Source organism: Neodiprion pinetum, chromosome 4 (genome assembly GCF_021155775.2).
Source record: "Neodiprion pinetum isolate iyNeoPine1 chromosome 4, iyNeoPine1.2, whole genome shotgun sequence".
NCBI classification, from domain to species: domain Eukaryota; kingdom Metazoa; phylum Arthropoda; class Insecta; order Hymenoptera; family Diprionidae; genus Neodiprion; species Neodiprion pinetum.
The window spans coordinates 4,638,123-4,655,020 of record NC_060235.2 but is presented as its reverse complement, the minus strand read 5'-3'; the positions used below and the strand labels follow the sequence as shown (position 1 = coordinate 4,655,020).

Below are 16,898 nucleotides of genomic sequence, written 5' to 3'. Positions count from 1 at the left end.
TGGCTTACTCGTACTTTACACTTGCGAATTCATAACGGGCTGTTTGCCGAAATTCATGCCGCTAATGCGAAAGCACCGGCAGGATCTGACTCCTCCTTATTTATACTTGTGCGAAAAATTTCCGCGGGGTCCGTCTCTCATTAACATTCACGGAACATATCCAACCACAGCTTCTTCTTTTTATACTTCTTCTTATTATTCTTGTTTTTCTTATTCTTCCATACAACCATTTCTTTTATCCATCAATTCTAAGTCGTTTTTCTTACTCGTAGAAATGATTTTTTTTTTCTTTTTTTTTTTTTTTTTTTTACTTATACAAGAGGTCTCAATTTTGTGTATATCGTACAATATGAAAAACAAAAGAATATTAGAACCTCTTACTGCCTGAAAATATTTCCTGTCGTCAAGATTCTCTTAACATTCGTTCGTTATACCTTGATTGATTTGTTTATTTGTTTATTTATTTATTTATTTTTCTCGTCTGCAAATGATTTCGCCTGCACAGTTAAAATAGGGAAAACGCATTCACATTTACGTAGATCGAAACAAATCTCAAAACATTATTCCTGTAGCCTGATATATAATACATATCCTATAATCGTACTTTTTCAATTCAGAGAATGAAATCTCTGTTTGACACAAATAAATTATTCAGCACGCGAAAGGTACACATTTTCAAATATATCGATTGAGTAGTTTTTCTCCTTCTGCCCCCCCAAGCTGTATAATATTTTACCCTCAGTCGATATTATATTATATTTGGTATTATTTTTTTTTACTTCGATTAATATTTACAATCTACAATTAAATAATATTTGCCGAAGCCTGAAGTAAACGCGAATTTTGCAAACACGATTTCAGATTTATAATCAGCGACTCGAAAAACTTATAATCTACGTAAAACATGTAATACGTGTAGAGGGGTAACTTTTTCGGAAATGAATAAATTCTTCAATTTGTTTCCCACAATAATAATTTACATAACATCGCAATAATTACTCTCGAATATTGATAACCTATCGGTATACTATCGAAAATATAAAGAAAACCGCAAAGAAATATGTTTTCAAAGCTCTCTAAATATACAAAAATTGTACGCGAAGTAATGCTTTCCACTGTGACTCAAAGGGATAAGTTTAAAGATGAATAAAAAAACGGCCCGTATCTTTTACCGCACCAACTGTTCAATACCGAGGGGTTTGAAATTTTCCTAATGGAACCGTGGAAACGCGACCACTTTGTAGTTTACGGTTTAACGCAAACCGCGTCGTCGGACGTCGTGGAATAATGCAATTACCGAACCCCGACGCCGGACGCCCCGCTAATTTTTAAACAATAATCGTAACTATTCAGAGACGCTTCCGTCTATCTCTCCATCTCTCTCTATCCCTCTCCCAAATAGCGGGGGTTGGTGGCGTTATATCCGTACGGTCATGTAATTCCGGAAAAGTGGAAGGTAGCGGAGACGACCGAGAATTGTACCGGCGTTCGGCGGGAAAACGTAATTTCGTTAATCGGTCGCACAGGAGAAAGTGATCCTGTACCGGGACAATCTCTTGAAACGTGAAAATCAACCGCGCGTGCGCCAAATAATTAAATCTCATTGGTCGGTGAAATCTTCACGCAGCGATATTCTTGTCCGCGACGCAGGCGCGCCAACCTACGCAAAACGTGTACGTTTGAATTTTCAAAGAGCGTAAAGCGTCAAATTCCGACCGTTCTTTGAAGAATCAACTTTCCGACCCGACAACAAAACGCTTTCCAAACCCTTCCGAGTCACTGCCTCGATTATTCGAGATTCTAACCTCGAAAATTCGTATCAATCGCATCGCCGTCAGAAACAGTTCGACAGCCGAAAACTCGGGATGGCCAGCCTGCGCCAACGGCCGATAAAACTCGCGCATGCGCCGTTGACGCTTCAAGAAATTGTCCCGGTATATTCCATTTCACACGGTTTACACGCGATGAGAAATAACGATTTTGAAAATTTAGAAGGTAGGTTGAAGGGGGGCTGCTCATTTGAGAAATCATTGAACCATTTCATTCGATGTCGGACAGGAAATCCATATAATGATCTTTTCATCTCATCTATAGGAAATCACGGGGAATTGCCAAAAAAAAAAAAAAAATCATACGTGATGATTCGTCTAGAACAAGGAAGCCCGAAGGCGGTAGTAAAGTAACCAAGGCATCGGCGAAACCATATTAAATTTATTGGCATTGCCATTGGCAATGAGAAAGAACGAGTCGGTATTTCCCTTTGTGTTTCCTTTTTGCCGTGAATAGAGAGTTTTGTATACTTACTAACTTCATTCTAACCCGCGTTGGCAGGAGGGGGGGGGGGGATATTCAGGTGTGTGTGTATATATAATAATAATAATAATAATAATATATATATATATAATAAATCATGCAACGTTCTTCATTGTATCGGATATATATATACTAACATACAATATGTACACGGTGTGTTTATACAGCTTACATATTATTATTAGCATTATTATTATTATGTATGTATGTATGTATGTATGTATGTACCACACGAATCTTATTACAAAAGCAGACCAAATTCCTCAGTAGAGACTTGACGGAATTGTGTTCCACCTTCTTGCGTCTCTCTCCTCTCTTCTTCCCCTTCCTCGCTTGTTAGTTGTAAATTGAAACTGTGTATGTTCTTGAATTTTTTAAACGTTTACTTTGGATCGTTTGCTTGTGTATGTAAAACACGACGAGACGGTGTGTTAAATGCATGCGTATGCAAAGGTGTAACAGCGGAGGATCGAACCTCGATTGTGATCAATTCCTTCTGTTTTGTACATTATGCGCGAATGAATGAGTGAATTACGAATGAATGAATGAATGAACGAATGAAACGCCAGGTTGAAATTCGTAATATAAACGTAACGATTGCACAATGAAAAGTAGGAGATGTAATATATAACCAAATTATTCTTCTGCAACTTTGGAGTCAATTCGTAAACTCGGGTGTTTTGTCGGTTTTTTTCTTTTTCTTCTTGTGATTGAAATATTGAAAGTTTTGCCAGAGTATTGAATTTCTTTCAAACTTATACAATTATTATCGGTGTGTAACGCGAACTAGTTGCTTCTTCTCGACGAGTGATCAAGAACCCTTTTTTCTTTTTTTTATTTTTATTTTTTTTTCAATCTCTTCTTTTCAACTAGTTTCTAACACCCGTAAGCAATTTTTTATTGTTATATTGATAATAACGATTTATGATGACAACGAGATAATTTAACTTTAAGGAAATTTGACAATTTTGGGTATTATATTCATTTTTGTTTATTTAAGATCGATTGCTGCGTAAAACGTTTGGGAAAATTTCTGTGTCAATTTTGCACATTTCTTTGTATCAGATTTGAAAATGACTTCTCGGGTCGTGCTTTACGAATATTTAATTTTTAAAGAATCGATGCGATACGGTATAAATTTACATTGATATCAGACATCAATTTTAATTTTAATTTATCAAAAAACCCTATTATTCTGCTCTTTTCTCCGTGTAGGTAAATAACTAAGAATCGTAGTTTAATAAATATTCTATCACATAGTCGTCGATTACGACGTGTATTTAAATACAATATTATTGTCGTTTATACGTAATATTCATAATATTCATAATATGTATAATATTGTAACGGTATTACAGTTGCCTCGTTTCTGTATTGAATAACGTTGTTTGTTACATCGGCTCTGGAGATCGACGTGGCAAAAGTAAATAATATTTTCACTCAGCTGTGGATTGTGGAAAATGAAATCCTCGCGTCTGACACGTGTATTTTTTTCATCAATCATTCGCTCTTAATATGTTTATACATGTACGTATGTAACGTATATGACAGCTGATGTAATCAACTTCCACGTGTCCTCGGCCACCTGAATCATCGTCGCGCCTTTCAGTATAATAAATGATACGTATATGTATTACAATGGAAAATATATCCGCATACTATACGTATATACAAATTTTTTAAACGTATAATTCGATTGAAATCAAGCGTTTGAAAATGTAAAGGCAATTGGTCGAATGTCAAGCGAATGCAACCTTTTTTCATTAATAAGTATACGTGAAAAAAAAGATCAAAACAGAAGGTCCTAACAATCATTTTTTTCTGCAATCGGACTAGAAATCATTGAAGCGCGTAGACGAATAGAAATCTGAGAAACTTCGGAAACCTTGTAAAAAAAATTCTCGAAGATGAGAACAGAAGGTCGTATACGTCTTTTTTTTTTGCAATTTCTTTAAAGACTACTGAAACGCATAAAAAATTGAAACTAACAAAGTTTTACGGTGAGGATATCTATTTTCTGAAACTTGATTATCCAAATCGTCAATTATCGAAATGATAGGAATAACAATAATAATTTTCGGCGGTTAGGCCGTTATGCAATTAACGTAGCGGATCACTTTTTCAATTTTTACAAGGACCAAAAAGTCGTACCTGCCATCGCTTACGATATTTTGCTTTTTTAGTCGACGAATTAATTACTCGAACCCAAAAAATGTAAAAATATATATTTTGGCAAATACGAATTTATCGAATTGGTCGACGTAGGTTTTTACGGTTGCATCAACAGCAGAAGGTCGTATCTACCAGTACATACGATCTTTTTCTCTCAATCAAACCGTTGTTCAATTTCAAAGCCTTGGGCCTGGATACGATAAAGAAAAAAATATAGGCCCCTTTGCCTTTTTCAAAAGTAAAAGGTCGTGTAAAGTGCCACTTACGACCTTATGCCAATACATCTACGATATGTGTTGCATGTATTTCCGTCTATGGAAAACCCCCATAAATGAAACGGTGTCGGTTTGAAACCGACAAATCCTCTTCCTTATTTCCCTCTCACATATATTTACAATGCCTGCAACGGGTTTCGCTTTGTCGCGTATTTTTTAACCTCACACGTATACACACGTATGTTGTATGTGTGTAGGGGGAGATCCGGAAAAGTGCGTCGTACCCATCAATATACGTATATTTCCAGACGGATACTCGGGAAGTAGCAACCCTCGTCTGTACGAGAGACCCTCTCAAACGTCAGTAGCAAAATTTTTGCGTGTCGAAGTTTCGTCGCGGAAAGTGGAAGAGAGAGAGAGAGAGGGAGAGAGAGAGAGATGTCGCTAAATTTACAAGAACGAAAATAAAAATAAAAAAAAAACAGTAAAAAATACGAGAATAAACTCAATATTTGTACAAAAGTTGACGAAAACCGGTAATTTTTAATCATTTATCATTTACCAACGCAATGTTGTGTACGAATATAAAAATCGTTTAGTCTGCGATGCTCGAGGTGTTTTTTTAAAAGAAATTCTTTTTCCTTTTACCAGTCTTTAATTGAAAATTACAATCGCTCTACGATAAATGTATGAATAAGGTTTCAAAAACTGCGCTGAGAATCGTCGATTTTACTGTAAGTTTATAACGAAAAGAAACAAATTTTTTTTCTCCCTTATCTCCTTGAAAACAAGAAATTATGCACACTCGAGGCAGATAAAAAAAAAAAACTCTGTCTCAAAATAAGAAGAAGAAGAATGTCTGTAAATGTTAGCGTTTCATGTTAAACACATATCTATTTACATATCTCTCTATCCTGTACGTAAATGATTAATTTCATCAAATTCTATTCAACCTTGTTATTATTATATTACGCGTATAAGTAGAAATTTTTTTATTTTTTGTTACCCCACAACCGGATGTCCCGGTATTTTATATTTCTCACAGAGCGTCTGTGTTTGAATCGTCATCCTAATGACCGTCGTCACGTTCTTTATAATATCACCCGCTTTGTCATTATTATTTAACTCATTGGTAGACAGACACACGTGATGTACAATGTACGTAATACACACACACACACACACACACACGTGTTACGTACCTTGTGCATATTGATATTATAATACACGCACGTTTTCAAGTGATATAAACAATCTTTCGCATAATTTATAACGCACACGTGTAACACCTTCCATTCTTTGAATATAATTAATACATGTACGTATAATGTATGTGTAAATACATGTCGATGTTTTTAACAGTATCATACATACATACATACATACATTCATATATATATATATAAGCCAGCTGTCATGTAATTTTAAAATTCATATTTATATGCGGTGCGCATCCGCTGTGTCGCGTTGCATATACGCTTCGAAATTTGGTTCCTTTCAGTTTTCTTCTCCTTGTTTTGTCGATGAAAGAAAAAAAAAAGAAATGAAATCACGTGCCATTTTTATTGCAGCCAAGTTTTTTCACTGTCGAGTTTTTTTTTTTTTTTTTTTTGTTTTTGTACTTTTCCTTCTCCTTTTCATTTCAAATTTTTTTTTTTTTTTCCTATATATTATGCGCAATGCATTTTATACTTGCAGAGTATAGCTGCGTAATGGCGATAGGATATTCTCTCCGCTGCGAGAGAAAGAGGTGTGTCTGAGCCGAGAGGAGAAAAATGTTCCTTCCCGATGGGATGACGTAGAAAAAACACTGGAAAACGAAAACAGGAAGGGGCAGGGGGGGGGGGGGGTGGGGGTGGGACGGTACCAGAGGTAATCTAGGCGCCTAGGTGGAGATAGGAGTGTCTATTTTTCTCTTAGCTTTGATACCTATTCCCACCTCCTTGTACCTGCATTTTTTTCCTTTCTCTCTCTATATCTCTCTCCCTTCTTTTTTTTTTTTTTTTTACTTTTTTTTTATTTCAAACAAACGCGTTGGCAACTTTGCGTCGAGCAGGAACCCGTGTAGTAGTTGCATTTCTTCTTTCTCACCTGAAACTCGATGTTACGTGTACGGTGAAAATGTTGTGGCTAAAAGCGGCTCTCATACGCATGCTTAACGTTTTTCTTCCCTTAGTCTTATGATCTTAAATTTTTCTTTTTCTTCTTTTTCTACCTCATATTTTGCTTTTTCTTTTTCTTCCTTTGTTTCGCCATATCACGTCGAATCGGAGGGCCAACGAACGTGGAGCAAGAAACGGGAAAAAGAAGGAGGAAAAAGAAAAAACACTATTCGGTGTAATATATTGTCCGAAAGACAGATTGTTTTACGACCACTTGTGCAAAAATGAATTTTTTCACGCGTAGAATTATTCTTCTTTTTCTTGTAAAAAAAAAACAAAAAAAAAAACCGCCTATGAATTATGAGTTTTTCACATTCAAATTTGAAATCAATTTTGGGTTTGACAAACTGATTCTTTTTCCAACAATAAAAGACAAAAAGAGAGATTATAAAATTGGCGCGATTTGAAATTCCGAATTTTTAAAGTTCCGAATGCGCCGAATTCAGTTTTTTTTTTTATTGTCGAAATTTAAAGTACAAAAATTAAATTTCAATGAAATATCTTAAGCTTCGAATGGTTTGAAACTCGACGCTCAAAGTTTTGAAAGGGCATAACTTCGACAAGTCAAAGTTCCAAAAGTAGGAGAACGAGAAAATTTTCAGTTTCATGATTTGCTGGTTTGGTGTAATTTCACCATTTTGATCTTTCTTTGTTTTGGATCTTTGATATTTTTACGTTCGAAATTCTGGTCATTCTGATTTTCGGTTTTTCTCATTTTTTACACCCACTCGTCGATTAAACTACGCTGTGCGATTATATTTTAATTTTAGTAATGTCACTCAATCGAAATCTTATTTTTTGAAACTTTGCTCTATCATAACTCAAATTTTCGACATCTAGCATCCCGGAACTTTGATCCGTCGGTTTTCCATTCAAAACTTTGTAATTTCTTGAAAGTTTTATTTCTTTACTTCAAGTTCCGTAATCAAATAATTCGCGCTTAGGCGCTTCCGTAAATTTCGATCGATCATAAGACACTTGTGTTAACCTAGGTGCAGAAAAATGAGTTATAAAAACTGCGCTTCGGGTTCTGTGAATCCTGAAACCGTCTCACAGAATTAACTTTTCCAAAAATTAATCCGTGCCACCCTCAAATTACCGTCTTCCTCCCTCCTGAACTCGAATAAAGTGACCCGTGTTGCAATTAATATTTATACAACGTACACGCATGCGTACATAATGCGTACAAGTTACACGTATACCTATACATATATCTATTGTCATGAGTCAGTCATTGGGTCGGTTATCCTGACGACGATGACGTCGTCACTCGGGATTTTCAATGTCGCATTATTGCGCAAACTTGTTATAGCAGTTTCGCAATTATCCATCATCATTATCATTATTTATACAATGTGTGAATGGTTTTTTTTTTTTTTTTTTTATTTCTTTATTTTTGCGACGGAAAGTCGCAGAGACAGAAAATTTAATCGTCGATGTCGACTGCGGACAAAAATATGCAACGGGGATAGAATCTGATGATTTTTTAAAAATTTGTTGCGAAATAAATTGGAATGAGAGAGAGAAAATAAAAAAAGTAAAAAAAATAAATAAATAAAGAGAGAGTGTGAGCGAATGAAAAAATAAATGGCGAAATTATCGCTGTGGCTCGATTCAAATGGCCGGGAGACCATCTTGAATGTCTCGATTAAATCGAACGAATAGGCGTGATCTTTTGAGCAAGATCCATTTACGTGCGGTCGATGATAATCATCTCGATGGTTCTAGGTATAATATTAACTTGAATCGTTCGTTTTTCTTGCTTGTTCTTTATTCGCCATCTACCATTATCAAGATAAATGACAGATATTTATTTTGTTTCTTTCTATTTTTCTTATCCGTCGCTTGATCTTTATTTACTTTAATACTTCCTTTTTTGCTTACGCCAGTTCGGCCGGATGAGATATTCGTCGATGGTGTTTTTTTTTTTTTCCTTGATATTATCTCAGTCGTTGTCATTTTTCTTTTTCATTCTAAATAAAGGTTGGGTTAATTTTTGCCATACGAATATATAATATTTATACACAACGATCGCCTTGATTGAGAATAAATTTACAATTGGAATGAAGTCGAACGATGTTGTGGACCGCGATTGTCGGAAATAAAAAATTGAAGAAGAAGAAAAAAAAAAAAATTAAAAATGAACGAACTCGATGAAAAGTTTTTATTTTTAACAAACGAAACACACTTGAGACTAAGACAAATTTTTTAATACCTTTGTCACGGTTTAAATATACAATAAAAAAAAATTCTTAATCAGTGTTTCACTTCGTTACAATCGTCCGTTTTTTTTTTCCATTTTTCACTTTCCCTGTGTTCTATTTTAATAAATTGAAGATGGCGGACGAAAATTTCAAATTTCATCGAATACTGTCAAAAAACTCTGTGCAGGGGTTTTCGGGGTCGCTTATTGGATTCGAAATACCGAAGTTTCAAAATATGATTTCAGATTCGTAATCAGCGACCTTAAAAACTTCTGGACAGAGTTTTCTCTCCGGATTGGATCGATTTTGAAATTTTCGTCCGCTGTATTGGATCAGCCATGTTGAATTTTTAGATCCGATTTCAGATTTGTAACGAGCGAGTCGAACAGATTATGTAACTTTTTCGGAAACGAATTATTCCTTCAATTTTCACGATTTTTTTTTCAATCAATTTGTTTCCAGCAATAGTAATTGACACCGTATCGCAAATAATTACTCTCGAGTATTGAATATCTATCGGCATACCATCGGAACTAGCAAAAAAAGCGCAAAGAAGTATGTTTTAAAAATTCACTAAATATCTAAGACAAAATGTGTGCAGTAAAATCGTTGGCTAGAATGTTTATCGCTGCGATTCAAAGGGTTGAAAATGTAAAATATGGCAAATTTACGTAGAAAATTTCGTCGTCACCGGATGTGAAAGATACCGAGTTTTATCGGTACGCGTTAAAAACTTGGCCCGTGTGTCTCTCTGGTATTTTTCTCTCGTTTCACCGCCAACGCGACGCCATCCAGCGGCAAATGAAACCTTCCCTCTCATCCCATAATATACATGGTGTCCTGTATGTCGGTATCAGGTATAGTCGGTGCGGCTCGTATACTCTGTACACGATTTCGAAGGAGAACCGGTCCCCCTGCATCAAACTTTGCCGTTCTTTCCTTCTTCCTTCAAGTCTGTTCAACGCTCTTAAAGATTTATTTCAATTTCTCTGATCCGTTCCTTCTCCTTGTTTAGTTTTTGTATCTATCGCCGCTTGGAGGAATGCATAAATTGTGAAAACATTTCGGTACGAAATTCCTGCGGGAAGAAAAAAATGCGGCCTCAAGTGTCGGAAGAAGATGTTTCGTATTTTCTCTTTTATAAACGACGGAAAATTTGTTTCGCGGTTTGTCTTCGCGCGGTTCTTCTTTGATCGTGCAAATATTTGTCCGTGAAAATTTTTACCGAGCTACACGTTGGAAAATATCAATCACACGGATCCTCGTATCGAAATATAATTGTTTATTATATAACATTTACAACATTTATATACCGAATAATCGAAAAATCGAAGATCGAGGGAAGAGAAGACTTTAAAATGAATAAGCTTTGCGGGTATTTTGAAAATACAAATTCTTCATTAGGTACGATTGAATCAAGTTTTTATCGGTAAAGAATAATCGAAAATTCAAGTTTTCGTGCCACATTGATCGTGCATTGATCTAAATATTAGTCGTGGTTTTTGTTTGTTTGTTCGTTTGTTCTTTCTTTGATTGTTAATAAAAGTGAAAATATGACTTGTCGTACGGATAAAAATATACAATCGGCAATATTGTCGTCAGCTATATTATTACGCGTTGTTGATATCGTGAACGTCGAATCGCTACGCTACTGCGGCAGATGAAACGAAACGCGTTCCGTGTGTCGGTCGGTAGGTCGGAAGCAAGAAAGGGAGAGAGCGAGAAAGGGAGAAAGGGGGGGAGAACGAAGGGGAGGAGGAATACTTTACCCCGATGCAAGCTCAGAGCTCCGAGCTGCCGTAAGACTCGGAAGTTCTTATTTCCAGAGGACGTTTCAAGGTTAGATAATAACCCTCCTCCTCTCTCTCCTCTTCTCTCTTCTCGCCTTCGTCCCTTCCATTCCATTCCATTCCATACCATTCCATTCCCCTCTCCCTTCTCTTCCCTTCCCTTCTACAACTTCCTCCTACCTTCCACTTCTCGCTCTTTCTTTTTCCCTTTTCTTTCCTCTCTCTTTCTCTTCGTCTCTTTCTCTCTCTCTGTCTCTCTCTCTTCGTCGCCAAGAAGAGTTTGAGTGAGATCCGGATTCTGACCAATCGGGTTTTGGACGTGATCCTCTGCATCCACCGAACCGGTTCTGCCAAACGGTCGTAAATTAAATAAAAATATACACACACACACACACACACACATACGGACACACATTTTGTACAACTACATATCGAAATTTATTTTATATTCGATTTTCTTATCTTCATCGTGCCGGCTTGCTTGCTTGAGTTTTTCGACATTTGACAGTTTCTTTCTTACATTCCATTGTAATAATCCTTGTCGTCGTGCAACGGATACGAAAATTCTTTCACAATTTTTCGCGAATTCGGGCCATTATTATATCCTGGTAGTTTGTACCGTTTTTTCTTTTTTTTTCTTTTTTTTCTTCATTGCTTTTACGCTATTATCCTGAACCGTAGCATGCGTAACTGTAACGTTATTACAATTTGCAAAGAAACGAGAAAACGCGGCAGTCCGAGATATGTTAATGATCGATTTTCACATTCACGCACTGTATTTTCCTCGGTTCAAAAAGTCTTTTCATTTCTCTGTCGGCATGTCGTTATTTATCGTTCGCTTCTCGTGACACAATTAGAATGTTATTTTAATCTAGAATCGTTGTACAGAAGCGAGAATTCAAAGAATACACAAATCAACGGGCTTGATATTAATTTACGTCAATTGATTATAAACTGCGGACACGATCGAATTAGCATAAAACACGGAAGGGAAAAAAAAAAAAAAAAGTACACAAATTATTGTTCTTTAGTATTTTATCACTTACGCTACCGTCGATTTTTGTTCTCCTTGCTGGATTTTATATAAATTTTTAGTCGACAGCGTAGATTGCGCTGAATTTGACACTCGATACTAGCCGAACGTTCACTTTTTATATTCTCTTTCGTTCGTCTTCGTCAAAATTTCGCTACGCATGTGTATACACGTATATGTGTGTTTGTTCGTATATTTGTTGTGTTTTTGTTTTGTACTATACGTTGGCACGTACATATACCATATATACACATACGTGCGCATATTATTTGCGGTCGCCTATATTTCCTCGACCTTACTGCGACATTGCCAAAAATAAAACAATCACTATATATAACTGTGTTATGTACATAAACTCGTAACTGGAGTATGGAGCAAGTGAGTGACGAACATGCTGCAATCGACCACGAATGCATGCATATACGTGTGTGTGTGTGTGCATATTACTCACACATATGTATTATACACACACACACATATATATATATACATATAAATGCATACGCAAATGCACGTCGATGGGGGACGAAACCACTCGGGGCCAAGGTGAAGGCCAAAGTCGTTGTTACAGCTCACCGCTTCCTCTCTCCCTATCTCCCTATTCCCCCCCCCCCCCCCCTGTCTCTCTCTTTCTCTCTTTCTCTTTCTCTTTCATTCGTCGTTCCCGATCCATCCTTATTTGTTGGCCACCGATGTTATCGGGGTAAACGTTTTCGCGTACCTGCGCATGTGATGATGGAATGATATTGAAGTTGGTAACGTTATCGTAACGATTTATTCCGAGGGGGAAAAAAAAAAAAAAAAAAAAGAAAAAAAACGGTTATCTCGCGATTTTGGAATATTCGGATATTCGATAAATCGTGATAAAAGAAAACACGCTGATATTTCGGAAATAATAAGTTTGTTAAAAATCATTGTAGAATTATTTGAGAGAATGGTGATTTTTTGTTGTTACTAGTGAAATTTTAACTTGGAATTAGATTGTCGAGAGAGGGAGAAAGGACTATAAATTCATTAGTGATAATAATTAGTCAAATTGATTTAGCGAATGAGGTGAGAGAACGGAGCTTGTGATTGCGGCAACTAGGCTTTTTTTTTTTTTGATTTTTATTTTTAATGACGAAAGATCGTCGTTTCGCGATTTTGAAATTAGTATGTCACGTCTGGAACGAAATCGAGGGCAATTTACTTGAGAGACGATCATATCTATATTTTGCAAACTTGACTGTGTATTTTCAAATCATTATTGCTAAATGGTAAAAAATCTTTCTCAGCGAGCTTCGAAGCTGCGGCAACAAACTCGACGTAACGAAACTTGTCGAAACAGTCAAGTATGCAAAATATGTACAGAAACCTGTGCGGATCGCTTTGATGAAAATAATTTTGAGAATTTTGATGATAGGAGTTACGAACTTCGTTCTCACGAATAATTTTTCGACCTTATATAATAAGAAAAAAAAAAGAAGAAGAAGAAAGAGCGAAGAAGGTGTTTTTCACATTTAACCCCCCCCCCCCCCCCCCTCCGCCATTCAGCAAATCGATATTTTTACACGCAGATTTTTGCACGTTATACGCGATGCAGACTTCCGGTACAAAAGTAACTTCCGCGTATATAAGCAGCAGCACTCGGAATGTCGAGAGTGCGAATTTTGTTAAAAAAAAGATTTTCGACGCTCGGGTCTCTCGAAAATTGAAATGTCGGCTGTTGACATCTGCCATTAAAGCGTCAAGCTTCTCCCCCCGAAAGAGCTTAAATTCTTCTTCTTCTTCTTCTTCTTCTTCTTCATCTTCGCCTACCGAAATTTTCTGCACCTACCAGGCATACACATTATTGTAAGTTACACGTGTTTACTAGTCAAGCACATGCATTTATTCCCTCGGTTTTTAAATGCGGATGTAAAACTGAGATCGACGTGGCTCTGCTAAGTGACAGCCGAATGCCTTTGAAATTTTTAACCCGATTCTACTCATCGCCTCTCTCTTTCTCTCAATGCTTTGTACACTAATTTGAACGGCTCTTTTACTCACTCTCGTATTAGCTCCAGGAGCTTTACCAGCTTTTATGTAATTCCGGGCACGTATTCCAACGATTTTATTTACACGTGACATTCGATTTTCCTCGTGTAATAAGTGTGTGTTTTGGCAAATGAATCTTTCAAATACGTTTATAAAATATTAAAAATATCTCGGTAAATGTGAATATATATATATATATATATATATATATATATATATGTGGGGAATTTCATGCAAACCCGACCAATTTGTTCAAAATAAATTTCTTCAATTGTTCCGACTCTGAAACGTACCCCTGAATTTTTTCAGATTTTTCACTCAACTGCTCGATTATTTATAACTATATATATAAAGTGATTTTGAAAAGGACATTGTTATTTTTTTTTTAATTCTTCAAAAACACTCAGAAACTGTATTTTCTGTTCCAAACATTTCAACACCGGACCAATCTGGATGGACCAATTATTTACAGTTTTTTGTTTTCTGGCCAGCTAAAAAATAGTTTCGAACGGTCTCAAAATTTCCGAAAAATTGTAGAAATTTCTATTTTTCATTTAAAAAACATTTCTAGACCATTTCTTCTTCTTCTTCTTTTTTTTTTTTTTTTTTTTTTTTTTGGCACGCTAAATTTTTTTGCACACGAATTTCATAATAAAACCGTTGTAGAAATGTTCTAATTGAAGAACAAATTTTATTAGAATACAAAAATGAATCCGTTGAAAATGATTCTTACTATCCTAAAAATGCGGGATAAAAGTGAAAACACGAACGTTCGGTTACTTCTTCTTCATCTTCACCTTCTTCGTCATCATTTTCGCTTTTTGCTACTATTATTATTATTATTATTATTATTATTATTACTACTCCAATTATTATTGCGATTATTCTTGTTCATCGTCATTGAAACACGTTGTTTCTGTCGTATCACGCAGGTTGTTGTGTGCTGCTTTCATAACAACCACACAACACACAGGTCGCGTTTTGTATTATATACCTACCTATAGTTAAGTTAGGTCAGTTACGAGTCAAGCGACTAAGCGATGACTACTCTTCCTCTCCTCCAGGCAGACATAATATTGCGATTACTCATTGTCACGATGTCACGCGTCTCTGACGGTTCGCCCTTTTTTTATTTTTTTTTTTTTTTATTTTTTTTTTTTATTTTTTATTAATCTCTCTTTCTTTTTTTTCCCTTCCGCCGTCGTATTTCCGATCTTAGTCAGGATTGTCCAAACACAAAACTATATTCGAACTGTCAACGAGTTTTCGGACATTGTCATTCATTGTTACCTGCACAATTCTTTCCGTGACTAGGTTTAGGAACAATCTATTTGATCAACGAATCTTCACACGGAGTTGATTGAATTGTTTTTTTTTTTTTTGTTTCTTTTTGCTTCCCAGTCAAGTCGATACTCTCCCACGTATCCTAATCGCTTCAATCATCTTATTATTTTTCAGGCAAAGCTGCGGAGCTAATGGAATCTTCTCAAGGCGTCTCGACTTCAGAGCCTTCAACAGCCTGCCGAGGACGAAATTGAACTCCTATCACATCAAGGTCGGTGTTGTTGTATTTTTAGTTGTCGTTTAAAAAAAGAAAAGGTTAGAAATACAATTTTACATTACTTTTAATCAATTTTCGAAGTATATTCATCTGTACATCAGAGACAATTGCATAGTTGAATATTTGATCGATTTGAATTTTATCACAGCATCGTCCGATCGAGGTTAGAAATAGTCGAATATTTTAATTTACGTAGGAGGAATTGCTAGTCGTAGAAATTTGAAACACTATTAGCTGTTTTTCAGTCACTTTGATCATGAGTAACCGAAATAGGTTACGCAATTGTGTTATAAAAAAATGATTTCAAAATTAGGACATTCACCTTTTTAACGATCAGGATAATCGGTCAGTTAATTATCTTTATCACGCTTTGTGGCACAAACTTTTTAATTTTCAACAACATCGGTGATGAAGAAATGTATTAGTTTCGGTCGACAAGTCGATTTTTCTAATTTCAATGAATCTTTACGTTTTCGAAATAATCCAGAATCCGAAAAACGGGTTTTCATTTTAGAAATATTTTCTCTTTGTCAAACACGCAGCAATTATCTCGGCAAACTGTTTGATGAAAAAATTTCAAACTTACGTTATCTCGCAATCAAATGATTAGAATGTAAAATTTTCATCTTCCGTTTAACTGAGAACTTCCGGTTTCACCGGAAATAAATCGATTTTCGACGGTTTACCAACAAACATAGACTTTCTCCAAACAAAAGATTGTTTTTTTTTTCTAGTTTTTTTTTTCTTCCATTATAACGTATAAATTTTTCGTTTTGCGGAAATTTTTTTTTCTTCCGAAACTTTTTCATTCGGCTGCCAAGTTCTATCAGTTTCAGATTTTTCACTCTACCGTTTTCCCGAGATAATCGCTGAAGTTTGTCGGAAACTCTCTTTTTCCATGGTAATGAAAAAAGTATCCGTTTTACCGGCTCGTTTCGAATGTTTCCAATAAATCTTGTCGTTAGTTACATAACTATCGTTACTCCAATGGTTGAAAAATCATCCGGTTGCGTGAATTTTAGAATCTTGACTCAACCTTGTCATAGACGCGATCAACATCATCCATATCCTTCCTCTCACTTGATAAATCTATGCAATATACATAGATACACAATAGAGAACTGATCGGTACCATGCTGTTATAACCAAGGCCAAAAGCACCGTTTGCATTTTTATGCACCATGCCGCATACTGCGGAGTTTTTAATACGACAGGCCGATTCCGATGCTTTTGCAACAATGCACACAATCCTCTCTCTAGCTCTGCATCACGATTGTTATGCAAAGTGCGAAACGGTGTCAACATGTTTACGATCCTCCGACACCCGTCAACTTTTTCTTCATTTTTTCGTTCCCTCTCTTTCTCGTTATTTTATATGTATATATATATATATTTGTATTATATACATGGATGTATGAATATATCTGCGATA

At 35.8% G+C, this 16,898-nt stretch overlaps 1 protein-coding gene across 1 annotated transcript in view; it reads left to right on the top strand.

Annotated features, from left to right (window-relative positions):
- The window catches only part of heca (hdc homolog, cell cycle regulator), a 153,033-nt gene that overhangs the window by 13,669 nt on the left and 122,466 nt on the right, over nucleotides 1-16,898 (top strand). The window contains exon 2 of the mRNA XM_046623307.2: nucleotides 15,364-15,460. Within this exon, the coding sequence (XP_046479263.1) occupies nucleotides 15,364-15,460 (97 nt within the window). The remainder of the gene's footprint in view (nucleotides 1-15,363; nucleotides 15,461-16,898) is intronic.